The following is a 19,709-nucleotide window of genomic DNA, read 5'->3' as shown; positions in this document are numbered from 1 at the left end:
CCCCCTCACTCCCCCTCTCTGTTGGAGTCCCTCAAGGTTCCATCCTCGGGCCCCTTCTCTTCTCCATCTACGCCTCCTCCCTTGGCCAACTGATACACTCCCACGGCTTCAACTACCACCTCTATGCTGATGACACACAAATCTATCTCTCTACCACTCGCCTCACCCCTTCAGTCTCCGCCCGAATCACTAGCCTACTGAACGACATATCAGATTGGATGTCACTCCACTTCCTCAAATTAAACCTGCCCAAAACCGAGCTCCTAGGTTTCCCCCCAGCCCATGCCCCCCCGACTTCTCCATCACGACCAACAACGCCTCCATCAGTCCCACCCCGCAAGCCAGAGTACTAGGTGTCATTCTATACTCCAATCTGTCCTTCCAGGCCCAGGTCCAATCGCTGACAAATTCATGTAGACTCCACCTCCGCAACGTCTCCAAAATACGTCCGTTCCTGACCCCAGAAACTACTAAGCAACTCATCCACTCCCTTATCATATCACAACTTGACTACTGTAACTCCCTCCTCACCGGCTTACCTCATCACAGGCTATCCCCTCTTCAGTCTATCCTGAATTCATGCGGCCAGACTCATACACCATACTAACCGCTCCATATCCGCCACCCCCCTCTGCCAATCTCTCCACTAACTTCCGATTGCCCAACGCATAAAATTAAAATTACTAACATTGACGTACAAAGCTGTTCATAACACTGCCCCAAACTACATCACCGACCTGATATCCATTTACCACCCAAAACGTACTCTCCGCACCTCACAAGACCTCCTACTCTCTAGTTCCCTGGTCTCCTCCTCCCATGCCTGACTTCCCCAGGGCTTCCACCATCCTCTGGAACTCACTACACCAATCCATCAGACTGTCACCTACTCTCCTCACCTTTAGGCGCACCCTGAAAACCCATCTCTTCAGGGAAGCCTACCCCGCTCCTCCACTCTTCCTACCACTCCATCCCCCACAGCTATTTCCTCCTGTACCACTATCCCCTCCCTTCTAGATTGTAAGCTCCAAGGACAAGGGCCCTCGAACCCCTCGTGTATTGTACTGTATTGTTACTGTACTGTCTCGTGTACTGTCTCCCATTATAATGTACAGTGCTGAGCAAACTGTTGGCACTATATAAATACTGTATAATAATAATAATAAACCTTCTGCCATGAGAAAGCAGGACACCTTTTAGCAAAAACTATGTGGGCAAAGGACACCCACCTGCCATGTCCCCAGTACACCCAGTTAAGCAGAATCTGAAGAATTATTATGCAAAAAAAAAATTGGTTTGACACATAATAGCTTTTTCTATGCTACTTTTCCATTTTGAAATTAATAATTTGGATTGATTGGATGAAAGGTTAACACCCCGGTCACATTAAAGCCAATTTTGAAATTCTGCAACTTACAGTGAAGTCGCACGATTTCAAAGTCTGGTGACTTGCCAATTTGAGGTGCGATTTGCAAGACATCTGACTCAGATGTCTATGCAAATCACACCAAACGTAGTGCATGCACTGCTTTAGAAAGATTTAATCGCACTGATAGCAGACAATAGGGCGTGACTTGGCATAGAATTTGCAAGTCGCATGGCATGCAAATCTCATGCCAAGTCGCACCCGATGTGACTGGGGTGTTAGTGTAAAATAACACTTTTGGTAGATAATACATTTTTTATAAGAGGTCTATACATCAGACCAAAAAAGAGGAACGTGAGCAGGAAAGAAGGACTGAGGGATCTAGTTCCAAAACAGGTCACTTAGGAGCTAGATTAAAACTGTCAGAAATTATTTGATAAATGAGAGGCAGCTTGGCTTGCACTAATTATTGCCCTTATTCAGTCAGTATGCTGCAGGCTTGATAAATCTTTCTTGATGTATCTCTGATTAAGGCCTGATTTAATTTAACGGCAGAGGCTGGCAGAAGGAACACAAGTTATTTTTATTAAAAACCTTACGTACACATGTACAAGCATGTAAACGTGCGTGGTGTATATTTCTAGCTGCCATTGTTGCAATTTATGCATATACGCTCATATATACTTGTTTATACATGCATATGAGTGTAGATTATTGCACTCAAATGTAACATTTTCTATTTTCTACAGTTCTGATTTCACTGCTGTATTGTGATCTTTACTCATGTGTGTGCATCTTCCCATAGACAACAGTGCATCTGTGTTCAGATATGTAAAAATAAAAAGTTACACATCCAAAAACACAGCGTTTTTTATTTTTTCTTGCCCCTGTGCAAGAGGCCTTACAATTTTCACATTTATATGTATCCTTATTTATGAAAAAACTTGGTACAATGTACTGTATTTCATCAGTCATATGAAAATTAGGTAGTACAGCAAAACAAGCGTGACCATAAAAAAAAAGTTATTTCACTGGTCTTTAAATAGGTTCCTTTGTGTTAGATGAAACTACAGAATTATTGTACTGTTATAAGCAGCTGTGTCTGTGGGAATTCTTAGCACACTGCTCAAAGAGGAACACAGACAAGCCTGAGCCTTATACAGGCTGACTTTTTACCCACTAACCTTTCACCTACTTCATGCAGCAGTCAGACAAAAGCCACTACAAAGGTTTACTTGTGGGTCTTGATAAATTTCCCTTCATTACCCTAGATAACTTTCACCCTGTTACCGTAGGAATCTATTAACAGACACAATTCCCGAAAACCTAAATTCAATCCATGTACATAAGTCATTTCTTCTTTTAGGCAACAATGGCAAAAATATTAGTACTTAGAAAAATGATTTTCTTTTGTAATAAATATACTTAGCTACTGTATTTTTATATATATATATATATATATATATATATATAATATCTAAGAACTAGTCCTGGACAGCTCAGTAGATTGTTTTAAAAAAGAGCTGGATGCATTCTTAAATGCACAAAATATTACTGGATACTAGCTGGATAACATACGATTACTAGTGCAGCACTATTTTAAATATAAATCCTAACAAACCGAATACAATACCAAAACATAAAATATATAAAATCAATTAAAAAAATGCCCAAAAGTGTATACTCTCAAAAGGCCAGGTATGCGGTGCAGTCCGTTTGCATAAAACAGTGCAAATCAAACAGTGCAGTGCCACATAGGGCCATCCAAACAAGCAAAGGTGTTAACAATTGCACTTCTTCCCAATCTCTTCATGTGTAAAAACAAACACCCAGGAAAGTGCCTCCTGATGCCACCTAGCACCACTCAAGCTGTTCACCTTGAAAATAAATCCCTTAAATTATAGGAGATCAATTTGCCGTTTATTAACATATAAATGGAATCCATTTACCACCAGGCTCAAATGGAATAGAGCTCAGCAGATAAACACCAAATTTTAGGTAAGGTAATATTATTCAAGAAAAGGAACAAAAAACACAAAATAGTGCTCACTGCTATTTATTAAAATTGCTATAGCGCAAGGTTTAACACCATACAATCAAACTGCAGGCTCGTAAATGTAACAGGTTATCTAGGCAACAAGGAATCAGCAATATACTCAGCTGCATGATGTATTCCAAAGATCAGGCTCCTTTGCTAAGAAATCATTAGTGGTTCGAGCTGGTCAGCACCAGGGGTGGACTGACCATTTGGAAACTCTGGCGCTGCCCGAGGGCCCAGGGTCAGTAGGGGCCCCATGAGATGCCCCTGGTACCTTTTTCATAGGCTTTTTTGAGTTTGGGCAAGGACACAGGGGCCCCATAATACCCTATTGCCCGGGGGCCCCATGAGTTGTCAGTCTGCTCCTGGTCAGCACGATGACATCATTGGACTCCACCTTTACGCATTACGTCCCCACAGGACTATTTCAGTCCCCTGGAGATGTAAGGCTCATCAATTACATCACCTCCTGGATTTCAGGATGCTATCTGTTGTTGAAGGGGGGAAAGATCACTTTCACCAGCTGCATCAAGGCTCTCACTTACATATTGCTGATGGCGCTGTGTGACCATATCTCTGCTCCAAAGAAGTGAAAAAAAAGGTGTGATTTATTGCAAACAGTATACAGAATGTTTATCTGCAGTGGGGTGGCAGGGCTTTACAGTTTGTTAAGTTGTGCCTTTACATCTACTTTAATGTAGTTTTATGCCACATATGGCTTAGAGCTTTGTGATTTTTATGATTTCCAGAAAACTATTTTGTGTATAAATTAAGCACTATAATTATGTGTTATAATAAAATGTTAAACTGTACTGATATACATTGTACATTAGGAATTGCAGTACTGCCATGCTTGAGTCTCCAGTGCTCAGTTTACATTCTATCACTGTATCTCTTCCAGGCCCAGCTAAAGTGTTGTCGCTGTGATTCACGAGACCCTTTTTCAGACATCAGTCACCGGATTATTAATGTAGTGTCACCCATTGGTTATCTTCGTTGGTGGCAATCAGAAAATGGTATGATCTCATTCAAACATGTTGGGAATATTTAAAGTGTCCTTGTTATAGGGTTTCATTCCCTTCAGTTTCCAAACAAGGCTTGCTTTATAGAGAAATGCCAGTATATAAATACCAAGACACCAATTCACAAACAGATAATATTTTCTTGCAGCATTTACATCAATGTCCAAAAAAACACCATATGTGGGGGGTGTACAGCTTATGGCAGTGTGGGGTGGTACAAATAGACAGTTGAGTTATGTTTTTACCCCCCCCCCCCCAAGTTGAAAAGACAGCTGGATGGGTGTATACACATGCTATGGCCACAATGGTTTGCAGCACAGCAAAATTTATCTGGCCAGTACCACAGCATAACAGGACATATTCAAGTGAATGGGGCTGTGCCACAAACCAAATGGCCAGGCCTGCAGTTGTGGATTGGTACTGTGTTCTCATTCAAAAAACATGTTTGTTTCCACTGGCATCAAGGAGGCAGCAGTCTACTGAACGCCTGCATCACTCTTTCAAAAGAAACCCACAGCAGATTGATCCACCTCAGTTTGTTCTACAAAGAGCAACACAGTTGTAAGGCAGGCCATACATTATGCAGTCAGTGTTGAATGGGGAATATCTCCCCCAGTGCTATTGTGTTCTTCCAGAGGGGTATGTGGTGAGCCTTCCCCACTGGCAGAATACGATGATCACTGCCGGCAGCTATAGCTGCCAGCAGTGATCGGGAAAAAAAAAACACAGACAGGATGGTTGTGCCGAAGTCAATAGATAGATTGACTTCAGTACAACCAGCCTTCTCTTAGATGATCTATGGTCCGCTTAAGAGAGGCCTAAGGATGCTTTACAATAAGGAATGGAAGAATGGAAAGGGGAAAACAGACTTACCTGAAGCCTGCATCTTTTACAGATCAAGCCAGCAATAGGTCCCATGAGTCTGTCTTCACAGGCCCTCTTTAAAATTAACTCAAAAACTGAACTCTAAAAATGAATCCCCCAAACTTACTCAATAACACCCAAACCTTAAACATGACACTTAAAGAGACAATGTCATTTTGGCTTAATTGGCCAAAGTGTCAGGGTTTGTGTAAAGGGGAACCCACCCCTCTAATACTCACCTTGCCTGCTGCCTCAGCCGGCTGGCAAAATTACCCAGTACTTCCCAGGAAAGGGAATCATGTGACCTCATCGCATTTGACAGTACTTGGGTCTAACCAATTGCCTGGCCTGGGCACATGACAAAGGGAGTGATGTCACCTCTTAGTATCTGACGCTAGCCAAAACTGGGTATCAAAATACCAAATTGCTGGCTGTGACAAAGAAAGGAGTTGCGGGGGAGCACTGGCTGCACAGACACTGTCACCTTGCCCTGAATGTTTAATTTATCTTTTATGGTATCTGCAGGCACTAAAAGTTGCCACACCTGCACAAGATCTCAAAGTTCTGCTGTCTTAGTGTCAAAAACTACTGATGCAACCTTAATAGTTCACCTATATAGTATCAGATAGTTTTTTTTTATTATATAAATAAAAAACAGCATTAGGGAGTACTGCTTACATATCATTTATTGGCTTTATTAAGTGCAAACAAACCTAATCTATTATAAATGAAAATTGGTGAGGTGAAGCCAAATCTGTCACCCAGTTGATATGTGCAAAAAACTGAACATATATTGTAAATCTTTGTAAATTATACAACTGCAGTTAAAGTTTCCTGCAATTGATTATATTTCCTACTCCAATTAATGAAAAACGTACATTTTTTTAAAAAAAAAGCCAGTTATTACTCAATTTATATATTTTAGTAAGGTACGAAGATGTTTTTTTTTACTCAATAACACCCAAACCTTAAACATAACACGTAAAGAGACAATGTCATTTTGGCTTAATTGGCCAAAGTGTCAGGGTTTGTGTAAAGGGGAACCCACCCCTCTAATACTCACCTTGCCTGCTGCCTCAGTCAGCTGGCAAAATTACCCAGTACTTCCCAGGAAAGGGAATCATGTGACCTCATCCCATTTGACAGTACTTGAGTCTAACCAATTGCTAAGCCTGGGCGCATGACAAAGGGAGTGATGTCACCTCTTAGTATCTGACGCTAGCCAAAACTGGGTATCAAAATACCAAATTGCTGGCTGTGACAAAGAAAGGAGTTGCGGGGGAGCACTGGCAAAGTCAGTATCAGTGGGAAAAGGCTGCACAGACACTGTCACCTTGCCCTGAATGTTTAATTTATCTTTTATGGGATCTTCAGGCACTAAATGTTGTCATACCTGCACAAGAACTCAAAGTTCTGCTGTCTTAGTGTCAAAAACTACTGATGCAACCTTAATAGTTCACCTATATAGTATCATCAAAATATAGTATATATTTTTCATTATATAAATAAAAAACAGCATTAGGGAGTACTGCTTACATATCAATTATTGGCTTTATTAAGTGTAAACAAGCCTAATCTATTATAAATGAAAATTGGTGAGTTGAAGCCAAATCTGTCACCCAGTTGATATGTGCAAAAAACTGAACAGATATTGTAAATATTTGTAAATTATACAACTGCAGTTAAAGTTTCCTGCAACTGATTATATTTCCTATTCCAATTAATGAAAAACGTACATTTTCCAAAAAAAAAGCCAGTTATTACTTAAGTTATATAATTTAGTAAGGTACGAAGATGGTTTTTTTTTTGTTTTTTAATCAAGCAAATAATTGTATTTGTGATTCTCTGCACAGGTCTTGATTTCGTCTCCCTGCAATTTGATGCAGGCAGCAAATTTCAGCTCAGTGATGTCACTCTTGATTTCAGGGTAAGTGTTATGCAATTAGTACACAGTCACCATGGAAAACTGTAATCACACACAGGAATGGGCTTGTATTATCTCATTAATTGCTGCTTCAGCCTCAAATTTTGTGTATTTTACATCAAACTGCTTTGTTTAAGACAAAATTGCAAAAAGGAGCAGCAATGTAGTTAATGAGATTATCTACCAAAAAGTGGCCAAGTGTATCATACAAGGTTGTTATACTGTAAGTATACAGACTTTACTATTAAATCTTACTTCATTTTAAACTAAACACTTTAAAATAAACAGTCGAGTATTGGAATTACAAGATTTGCCATTCTCCGAGTGATCCTAAATCACTATGTACCTACTGACTTATAATGAATTTTCATATACTCACTACTCATGGCCCAGCCCTTGTCACATGAGTGTTGTTGCATGCCCCTTCCATACCCGGAAGTACTGTGTATATTCTTCTTCTATCAGTACCATGAGGAGTGGCGGGGAAAGCAAATTAAAGGTACGTTTTTGTTGCTGGAGATGGAGTTGAAACCAAACAATTTGCTTTGCTTTGGATGGACAAATCCCAGATTTTCATTAAATGCCATTCAGCTGTCTAAACAGGCGTACTCCACATTGCGTTTTGTTACTGTATAACAATTGTGCAATGAACTATTATTTCAGAAACATGGCTAACTAATTGACATTTGCACAGTTTCAGTTAAAAATTGTCCTTAGGATCAATGCACTTATGCAGCTGTCACAGCCAAAGCCATGGTGGCAGTCTGGGGCCCAGAGAGGTTATATATGGGCGAAGGGGTCAACATGAATTTATAGGTTATACTTCTTACCTGTCATTCGCAGCTTAATACAAAAGCTTCCCTACTATTCTTCTGGCCTACAGGCCTCTGGTTCTCCACATGATTTGTAATGTTTTGTAAAGGCCATAAGACTCCTGAGGGTGTCAACAGAAAAGCTAATGAACTTCTTTGCACTGCTTTGAATGGCAGGTGAGATGTATAATGAATACATGTGTCTATAGCCTGGACAGCCTTTCTCACAAAGCTGTTTTTTCTAACTCTCATTCATAGGAAAGTCTCTATTGCTCTCTATTTTTAAGGACATTCTCTTTCATTGGATGCTTTCACATGGCATTTTCTCTAAAAGGGCATTTCACACAAGGCAGCCTGTTTCATGGGTAGCTTTTAAGCTGGCTCAAAATTTAAGATGGATCAAAATTTGGCCAGATCAGCAGGTACCGGATGAATTCTGATCCATCTATTACAGGTCTTGATCGACTGATCAACTTCTCATAAATAGGTTAGCTGGAAAAGTTTAATCCAATAGGCTGAAGCACTGATCAGTGTATTCTGACAGTGGAGGAGTCCAGCTTACTACTCCTCTGTCAGAATACAGTGACACAGCAGGGACGATTCCCCCGTCCACCTTGAATGTATGAGTGTTGGAATTGTTCAGTTTTACAGCCTGCTGACAAAGAAAAAAAAACTGATGTGTTGCCAGTTTTAGAAGACAATCTTTCTCTCAGTTCACTATCACAGTGCAAGTTCACATGGCATTATGACAGGGCACCCTCTTTTGAGGGCACTCTCTCTCATAAAACACTTTTCCTCAAAAAAAATATTAACAGGGCAATCTGTCTCACAGGACATTCTTCCAAGTGGCATTAAAACAGGGCACTCTCTCCCACAATACACTCTTTCACATGACAGTAGCCTCCCTGGCGGTATTGCCGAGTGTAGCTCAGGGTAAAGTTTCAGTACCACAAGCGGTAACCCCGAGCTACACTTGGGCTTACAATGCAGCGCTGCACCGCGATCCCTCGGTCACTTATCTTGTCCTTCACTCCCGCGATGTCCCTCCTGAAGTGTCCCCGGCAATGTAATCCAGCAGATTCCGACATCTGTCATCTGGGTTCCGTCCTCTGCGAGTGTCGGGACGTACGGGGGACGGAACGGCGGGAAATTTGAAAATGACAAAAAGTGACATTCACAAAAATCACTAAAATCACATAGTATAACATTACTGTATCAAACCATTTCACATACATTTTGGCCCTAGTGCTTTGTCCTGTGCCCTGCCTGCATTTTGACTGTTCTTTCTGCCTGGAAACTTAGAAAAGTGCATGGCGTCCAAAAAGCGTCCCTTTAGGTCAAAAGTGGTTTTAGACCAGCTAGAGAACAGCGATAGTAAATTAGAACTACTTGCAGAATTGAGTGATAATGATTCGTGGGGAAATTCGTCATCAGACACTGAAAACGATTTTGCGACTTTGCTCAGTGATGTGCGAACTTGGCGCTATATTTCAAATTTCAGTGTTTTTGGTTTGATTATATTATTGAATTAAATTTACTATTATTATATTATTATTTTTTATGATTATTTATTAAATTATAATTTATGATTTCGTGTTTCAAGTTTTATCCTCCCCGGGATGTTTACTAGACTCTTGTTTGGACAGATTTCAGTGAGTTATTCCTAAGAATTACAGGCCTATAATATAAAATGCCAAATTTCCATGCAAAATAATGGTACCGCTTTCAGCACCAAAAATCTGAAATAATCATACTGCTAGGGAGGTTAAAACAGGGCATTCTGTCTCACAGAACACTCTTCCACATGACAATATAACAGGGAGCTCTTTCTAATAGAATACTCTTTCACAGGACACTTTTCACATGGCCCTATCACAGGGCACTCTCTCACACAGGACCAGGGGCGGACTGACCATTTGGAAACTCGGGCACTGCCCGAGGTCCCGGGGTCAGTAGGGGGCCCCATGAGATTCCCCTGGTACCTTTTTCATAAGCTTTTTTGAGTTTGGGCAAGGACACAGAGGCCCCATGATCGACTATTGCCCGGGGGCCCCATGAGTTGTCAGTCCGCCCATGCACAGGACATTTTCACATGACATAATACCAGGACTCTCTTTTATACAGGACACTCTTCCACGTGGCATTATAAAAGGGCACTTTTTCATAGAAGACACTCTTTCACATGGCAATATCAAAGGGCACTCTCACTCACAAATCATTTTTACACAAGTCATTTTATCAGGGCAACATGTCTTACAGTACACTCTTCCAAATGGCATTATTACAGGGCAGTCTCTCCCACAATACATTCTTTCACATGGCCTTATAACAGGGCACTCTCTCACATAGGACACCCTTCCTCATGGCATTATAACAGGGAGCTCTCTCTCATCGGACACTCTTCCACATGGCATTATAACAGGGAGCTCTCTCTCATAGGACACTCTTCCACATGGCATTATAACAGGGAGCTCTCTCTCATAGGACACTCTTCCACATGGCATTATAACAGGGAGCTCTCTCTCATAGGACACTCTTCCACATGGCATTATAACAAGACACGCTCACTGGACACTCTTTCACATGGCATTATAACAGGGAGCTCTCTCTCATAGGACACTCTTCCACATGGCATTATAACAGGGAGCTCTCTCTCATAGGACACTCTTCCACATGACATTATAACAGGGAGCTCTCTCTCATAGGACACTCTTTCACAAAGCACTTTTTCACAGGACATTATAACAGGGCACTCTCTCTCACAGAACATTTTTACATAGCATAATACCAGGACACTCTTTCTTACAGGACACTCTTTCACATGGCCCTATCACAGGGCACTCTCTCCCACAGGACATTTTCACATGGAAAAATACCAGGAGAATTCTTACAGGAGACTCTTCCACATAGCAATATCAAAGGGTACTCTCTCTCACAAAACATTTTTCCACAACTCATTTTATCAGTGCAATCTGTCTCACAGGACACGCTTCCAAATGGCATTATAACAAGGCACTCTCTCCCACAATACAGTCTTTCACATAGCAATATAACAGGGCACTCTCTCTCACAGGACTCTCTTCCACATGGCAATATCAAAGGGTACTCTCACTCTCACAAAACACTTTTCCACATGGCATTATAACATGGCACTCTGTCTCACAGAACATGCTTACACATGGCATTATAAAGTGAGGGCTCTCTTATAGGACACTCTTTCACATGGAATTGTAACAGGGCACTCTCACTGGACATGCATTCACATGTTATTATAACAGGTCACTCTCTCTCACAGGGCAATCTTTCACACGACACTATCACAGGACACATTATCTCACAGAATACTCTCTCACATGTAACTGTTTTGGGGCACACTTTCTTTTAACAGCACTGTCACAGGGCAGTCAATCTCATAGGACAGACCAACAAGTTGGCACTATTATAGGTCATATAATATTACTTATGTTATACATAGAAGCAGAGATATGTGATGTATTTTCACTTCCTGCTTGGATTACCTTTGTTAACATGTCCTCCTTTTTTTAACTGTCATTTTACAGAGCCCCCGACCAGCTGGCATGTTAATAGAGAGATCTTCAGACTTTGGCAGAACATGGCATGTGTATCAGTATTTTGCTTATGATTGTGCAACTGCTTTTCCGCACATTAAACGGGGTCGTCCCCAACACCTAGAGGATGTGCATTGCCAGGAGCTGTATGGTAACCCAACGCAAGGAGGCAAGGTAAGACACAACTGTAAATATGAAAATGAACGGATGTGTTAAACATATTCATGTCAGAAATTCTATGCTGTATCATCATAAGGAAAGAAATGACAGATAGAAAAGATGATAATTACATAAGCCCTTATTTTAAGCCAGTCTATGCAAAATAACAATGGCTTGGACAACCAGGAGGTAGATGCTTGTGTAATAACATATATACAGTACAATATATATATATATATATATATATATATATATATATGTATATATATATATATACATACACACTATATTGCCAAAAGTATTGGGACACCCTTCCAAGTCATTGGATTCAGGTGTGAAATCAAGCACCTAGGCATGCACAGTGCTTCTACATTTGTAAAAGAATAGGTCAATCTCAGAAGCTCATTGAATTCAAGCGTGGTACTGTGATAGGTTGCCACCTGTACAATAAGTCCATCTCTGAAATGTCCTTGCTACTAAATATTCCACGGCCAACTGTTAGTGGTATTATAACAAAGTGAAAGCAACTGAGAACAACAGCAACTCAGCCACAAAGTGGTAGGCCACTTAAAATGACAGAGCGGGGTCAGCGCATGCTGAACCGCACAGTTCGCAGAAGTCACTGTCAGCGGAGTCAATAGCTAAAGACTTTCAAATGTGGCCTTCAGATTAGCACAACAACAGTGCATAAAGAGCTTCATGGAATGGTTTCCATGGCTGAGCAGCTGCATCCAAGCCTTACATCACCAAGTGCAATGCAAAGCATCGGATGCAGTGGTGTAAAGCACACTGCCACTTGTGGAGACGTGTTATCTGGAGTGATGAATCATGCTTCTCTGTCTGGCAATCCGATGGACATGTCTGGGTTTAGCAGTTGCCAGGAGAACGGTACTTGCCTGACTGCATTGTGCCAAGTGTAAAGTTTGGTGGAGGGGGGATTATGGTGTGGGGTTGTTTTTCAGGGGTTGGGCTTGTCCCCTTAGTTCCAGCGAAGAGAGCTCTTAAGGAGTCAGCATACCCAGACATTTTAGACAATTTCATGCTCCTAACTTTGTGGGAAAACATTGGGGATGGCCCCTTCCTTTTCCAACATGACTGAGCACCAGTGCACAAAGCAAGGTCCATAAAGACACGGATGAGCGAGTTTGGTGTGGAGGAACTTGACTGGCCTGCACAGAGTCCTGATCTCAACCCGATAGCACACCTTTGGGATGAATTACAGCGGAGACTGCGAGCCAGGCCTTCTCATCCAACATCAGTGCCTGACTTCACAAATGTGCTTCTGGAAGAGTGGTAAAACATTCTCATAGACACACTCCTAAACCTTGTGGAAAGTAGGGATGTCCTTGATGTTCGAGTCGAACATAAGTTCAACTCGAATATTGGGTGTTCTGTGAACACACAAATGGTTAGAGCGTTCGGCGGGCTGTTCGCCTGCCGCACCCCACAATGCACTGCACTCTGACAGTGCATTGTGATTGACCAAAGCAATGCACCTGACCTCAGGTCAGGTGCAATGCTTTGGCCAATCACAGCACAATTGGGCAGAGCTAGTGGTGAAGTCACATGTCAAATGTCTCGAAGTCAAATGTCGAGTAGCGAGTGCTCGGCAAGTGTGGACGGGTCTGCGGGCATTATTTTTTTTTAATTTTAGCATTGTTGTGAAAATGCTGGATGCCATGATTGATGATGGATTACAACAATGGAACCATTTTATGGCTACCATGTACCACCTACTCATTCACATAGGTGGGCCCTAAGGGGCTTCTAGGCTCTAAAGGGGGCTTCCAGATTCTGATAAGTCACCCCCTGCAGACCCCCACAACTACAACCAAGGGTTGGGGGAAAGAGGTCCTTGTCCCCATCAACATGGAGACAAGATGCTTTGCCCCAAAGCACCCCCCATGTTGAGGTCATGTGGCCTGGTAAGGATCGGGGGGGGGACTCGCTTGTGGCTCAGATCAAGGCCTGTGCTTACATCAAGGGTCTGGTAGGAATTTAGGGGGGGGGGCTCACGCTTTTTTTTACCCATTTTTTTGGGTAGGGTTTCCCTTAAAAGTCCTACCAGGCCTAAAGGGCCTGGTATAGCTTTTAGGGGGAACCCCATGCACTTTAAAAAAAATCATTTTTCACTGTGGGATCCCTCCTAACCTTCCTATCAGACCTAAAGGGTCTGGTGTGAATTAAGGGGGGGACCCCATGTTGTTTTTTTTGTCAGTCCAGCTGCAGCAGTTTCTAAACATTTTACAGATGTGCAACTTTGCGGGTAGTTTAAGGGGACCCCCCTAGGCATGATCTTTAAAATATTTTTTTTTCTTTACTTTAACCCATTGATGCCATACCATTTGAAAGCACATATGTGCTGATAGCGCGCTCCCTGCAAGCTCCGAGCACGTATGTCAGTGTCTCACGGAAAGGTCCCGATCTCCCCTTGCAATTGGAAAATTTTCCAATCATGTGACCACTGTGACAGCAAATCACAACGGTCACATGACCCTAAAACCCCGCTCCGCCTCCCGGCATCTGAAACCCCTTAAAGGGCCGGGAGGCACGGGCGTGAAGAGGTTAAGCAATGAAAAATGACTACCCCTTTAAAAACGGTACTTTTGGAAATATTTTTTCACTGATTCATGTCCCTCAGGGCAGTACCTTTTTGAATTTACAAGTTTCTAGTCCTATAGACTTGCATTGGGGGAACAATTCACTAAAGGTTATTGCATGTGTTATGTTGGTCATGTGACCACATATCGCATGCGATATTAAAAATGTCAGTTCACTATTGCAGTGTGCAATATTTACTGAAAATAGCAAAAACTCTCAGTAAATACCTCATACAAAAACCTTCAAGTCAATTCACTAAACAAAATAAATAATTAAATGCATGCAGTAATTAAGCAGTGGTCCAGGCATGCAGTATGTACTGGTAACTGTCAGTAACTCTCATGGGTTGTTAAGGAGTGAGTGACAGCCGAGTCCTTAACAACCTATGAGTCATCAGCTGTCAGCTGAATTTAAACAAAGAGAATTGCAGGCAATTAAAAATTTAACAATAAAACAGAGTGTGATCCCCCCCCCATCCATACCAAGATCTTCAGGTCTGGTATGGATTTTGAAGTTTAAAAAAAAAATGGCGTTGGGTCTCTCCCAAAATCCATACCAGACCCTTTTCCGAGCATGCAGCCTGGCAGGTCAGGAAAGGGGAGGAATGAGCGAGTGCCCCCCGCCCCTGAACCATACTAGGCCACATACCCTCAACATGCTTTGGGGAAGGGGGGGGGGCAGGTGGGGTTTATTTGCAGCAAATGTTGTCTTTGAGGTTTAACATAGATTCTGTATGTCAGTTGTTGCCAGTACTAATATACATAAAAGGGTTAATAATTTAGGATTTGATTGAAATGAATGTTACTGGATACTGTATAAACTGCCCATGCAACCATCTGTGAGGGTAACAGAAGAGGTAGCTTTACAACTAGTCACATCTAGGATATTTACTAAAACTGGAGTGTGCAAAATCTAGTGCATCGGGATGTACAGTCAAGCAGATACTGATAGGAAGCTCCACAGCACCGTGGTTGTTCATTGAAAACTACAATCCCACAGCCGCTAAGGCTGTCGGGACTTGCAGTTCATTCATTCGCGGAAGTGCACTGTTTTCAAACTTGACAGATAGTACGGGGAAACTTCTCCCTATACTATCTGCTAGGGGGGGGGGGGGGTGAGTTGGTGGCGGGCGTGGCTGCAGCTATGGGAACATGTTACGTGTTCCATGCTAAAAATGAGTTCCAAAGGTGAACTTATCCTTTAAAGCATGATCCTATTTGATGCCATGGCTCCTACCATTTCATTTGGCATCATTTACTAACCATGCTTTTAGATTCACATAGCTCCCTTGGCAGCTAAATGACAGCTAAAAATATGGGCCTGCTCCTGGGAGACCATGGCAATTCTTCTTACTGTGCAAACTTAACAATATTTTTTTGTATCTGTTGCCTAATAGTTGAGTTTGTTCATCCAGATATGTCTTTGTTTTACCTACAAACTAAATATGAACAACTACTTGAACACATTTTTGTAAGGTCTCACTGTAGTGCTTTCTCCCACAGCAGAAAAACTCGGGAACAACTAGTGATATTTAACTTATTTTGTTAATTTTGTTAATTTTTTTGTGATGAACTTCTAAATGTACCCAATCTATCTCAAAATTTCACATAATCTAATCCATCCACCTAATCTGATATAGTGATAATTAAATAATGAATCACCCAAACAATATATAATCAGAAATATTCAACCAATGAAAAATGAAAAAAATGAAAAACCTGAAAAAATATATTCAACCAATGAAAATAAAATAAAATAACATAAAATAAATAAATGTCCAAGTCCCCAAAAAAAGTTCTTTTATGTGTTCCGTGAAGCAAAACGATCCTAAGACTCCTTGATATCCTCAAAGAAAAAGAAAAAAATCATAGTGTAATACCCTAATATAAGTAAAAAACACTTCACTCTGTGCCAACTCAAATCACATCAAAAAAAGTGAAAAATCAATAAAGTAAAAATAAACGTGAGAAATCGTGATCACTCCAATCACAAGTGAAAGGTGATACTAGATACCAGTACCCTTATTACTCCAGCCAAAAATTGATGCTAAATACCATTACCCTCTTAGAATATATTCAGGCATATATTGTAACACAGGAAAGGTATTTCTCCATCTTCCTTATCTCGGGGTGTTCCTCATATAGATAAAGAAAGGCTCTTTCAGGCAGATTCCATAAAAAGATACAAATTTTAATCCACACTTACATGTAAAAAAACGATATCCAGCTCTCAGTACTGAACATTGCAATCTCAGGTTGAAAACCAATAGTTTCCAACCGACAAAATGGCCGCGGCGACACTTCCGGTTAGCGTGCGTGCGTAATGACGTCACTCCCCTAACGCGTTTCGTCACTTCCGGACTTCATCTGAAGGGATACAGACGTCTCATTGGTCTCTCCTTATATTCCACTGTCTTTCAATGGGATGAGGCCGGATCCGCCATATTGGATGAGGGAAACAACGGAAACCACCCCATATAGCCTACTGCGGACCCACAATACCCGGAAATATCGCTAACAACTGTAAACTAGTGTCACCTACGATCAGACTAACTACTTAAAACCTATCTAAACATAGAATCAATAGGTAATCTACTTGCATGTAGATAGTCTATATTAAGTACCTCTAAAACACATAAGCCTTCAATACACCAAATAAAATACAGCAAATAACTTGATATAAAATTATATATATCTCTTATTCTTTTATATATTTATGATAAATTTACAATATAGTATATAACCACACTAAGTATCACAATATTAGGCCTAATGCTCCCTCTAGTGGTCATACCTTATTAATACTACTAATCCTATAAACTGATTTAAAACCCCAAAAAAAAATCGATATATTAATTAGTTATCAATATCTTAACGATAAATGTCCCTATTGTTATAGTCACCGCTCTACTTATTAGGATGGAATATATAATCCATATAATTTAAAATAGAATAAAATATAATATATATTAGAACTACAATATGTAGATATATATATATGCACACATACATCTACCAATAAACTACTGTGAATTTCAAATGCAATATTTTAAAATAATTTTAAAATAGTTCTAAAAAATTACCAACAATTAATTTAATTCATGCTCCATATTTTATCTATCTGAAATAAAACAATTCAAGTCTAGCTCTATATTCAGTCCCTTTGGTTTCAATGTGTTCATCCTAAAAATCCAAAAAGTCTCATTTTGTGACAATTTCTTGACTCTATTACCCCCTCTCCAATGTCCTTCCACAGTATCTATTCCACAAAATTTTAACTGACTGGGGTCCGAATTGTGGAATTCCTTAAAATGTTTAGAGACACTGTGATCCTTCTTCCCTTTTATTATATTTCTAACATGCTCTTCAAGCCTTTTACGTAAATTCCTTTTAGTTCTCCCTATATACTGGAATTGACAGGAACATTCCAGCATATATGTAACATATCTAGTATCACACGTAATAAATTGTTTGATAGGAAATTCTTCACCTGTAGAGCAAGATATGAAAGACGGAATCTTCCTATTCTTATTTTTAGTAATTTTGCACATTCTGCATTTTCTGCACGGATAAAATCCTTTTAAATTAAACATTTTATCCATTTTCTTTGGTGGGGATATTATTCCTTTCACCAGGGTACTCCTAAGGTTGTTTGTTTTTCTATAAATAAAACTCGGTTTTTTTGGTAAAACTGGGCCTAACACATAATCCTTCTGTAGTATTGGCCAATGTTTAATTAGAACCTTTTCAATTTCTTTAAATTGGCAGTTAAAACGGGAGTAAAACGCATATTCCCTTTTAATATTATTCTCCTCTTTTATTTTTAGTTTTTCTTTAATTTTCCCATCACCTAAATAATTTTGACTAATTTTAAATCGCACAATCTCTAATTTGTCTGGGTCATAGCCCTTAGAAACAAACCTCTCTTTAATAACATTAGATTGTGCTATATAGTCCTCCAATCTAGAACAATTCCTCATAATCCTAGTAAACTGTCCTTTCGGTATGCCTTGTATCCATTGCGGGTGATGACAACTGGTCACAGGAATGTACCCATTCCTATCTGTGTCTTTAAAATAAGTTTTAAAACATAATTTGTTATTACATTTAAATATAGTGAGATCTAAAAAATTGGCCGATTCATTACTTATATTATATGTAAATTCCAACTCATAATTATTGGTCCCAATAAACCTCAAAAACTTTAATAAATTCTTCTCTGTACCCTCCCAAATTACCAAAATATCGTCAATATATCTCTTCCATACTCTTAGCCCCTCCCAACTTTTACCATAAATTTCTTTCTCTTCCCATTTTGCTAAGAAAATATTCGCCAAGCTCGGAGCGAATTTGGCGCCCATAGCTACACCCTTCCTTTGCTCATAGTAATCACCATTATACCAAAAATAGTTCTTTCTCATTGTAAATTCTAATAATTGGATAATAAATTTTCTCTGTTTAAGGTGCAAGTCAGTATAATTTAACAAAGCCCATTTAATAGCTTCTACTCCATCTCTATGTTTAATGTTAGTATAAAGGGAGTTTACATCTATGGTAACTAAATAGATTTCTTGAGTACTCTCCATTCCTTCTAATAGACTAATAACATCTTGACTATCTTTAATATATGATTGCATTTTTTTAACCACTGGTTGCAAATAAAAATCTATGTATTCTCCCACCCTTGAATGTATTGAATCGATCCCATTAATAATGGGTCTGCCTGGAGGTTTACTTAGACTTTTATGAATTTTTGGCAATATATACATGTATGGAATCTTACATGATAAAGGAACCAAATATAGAGCCTCTTTTTCATTAATAATTCTATCTTCTTCCGCCTTTTTAACTAATTTATGGAGCTGTTTTTTATATAAAATAGTTGGATTTTTTAAAATTTTTTCATATGTTTCACTATCACTTAAAATACGATCCATTTCTTTTTCATATTCCACCCTATCCATTACTACCACCCCTCCACCCTTATCTGCCGGTCTGATAATAATATTTTTCTTTTTCTTAAGAGCATTTAATCCCTGGTGAATAGATTGATAATATTGCCAAAAATTCATAAAAGTCTAAGTAAACCTCCAGGCAGACCTGGAGGTTTATTCTATTTTAAATTATATGGATTATATATTCCATCCTAATAAGTAGAGCGGTGACTATAACAATAGGGACATTTATCGTTAAGATATTGATAACTAATTAATATATCGATTTTTTTTTTGGGTTTTAAATCAGTTTATAGGATTAGTAGTATTAATAAGGTATGACCACTAGAGGGAGCATTAGGCCTAATATTGTGATACTTAGTGTGGTTATATACTATATTGTAAATTTATCATAAATATA

At 39.8% G+C, this 19,709-nt stretch overlaps 1 protein-coding gene across 1 annotated transcript in view; it reads left to right on the top strand.

Moving 5' to 3' along the window:
* The window catches only part of LAMB3 (laminin subunit beta 3), a 90,153-nt gene that overhangs the window by 28,520 nt on the left and 41,924 nt on the right, over positions 1 to 19,709 (top strand). Inside the window, exons 4-6 of the mRNA XM_089668344.1 lie at positions 4,306 to 4,420; positions 7,144 to 7,217; positions 11,587 to 11,769. Of these exons, the coding sequence (XP_089524470.1) occupies positions 4,306 to 4,420; positions 7,144 to 7,217; positions 11,587 to 11,769 (372 nt within the window). The remainder of the gene's footprint in view (positions 1 to 4,305; positions 4,421 to 7,143; positions 7,218 to 11,586; positions 11,770 to 19,709) is intronic.

The sequence above is a fragment of the Staurois parvus genome, unplaced genomic scaffold (genome assembly GCF_062004578.1).
Source record: "Staurois parvus isolate SC_StPar_1 unplaced genomic scaffold, SC_StPar_1.0 ptg000056l, whole genome shotgun sequence".
NCBI classification, from domain to species: domain Eukaryota; kingdom Metazoa; phylum Chordata; class Amphibia; order Anura; family Ranidae; genus Staurois; species Staurois parvus.
The sequence above is the reverse complement of the archived record's forward strand: the minus strand, read 5'-3'. Positions and strand labels throughout refer to the sequence as shown.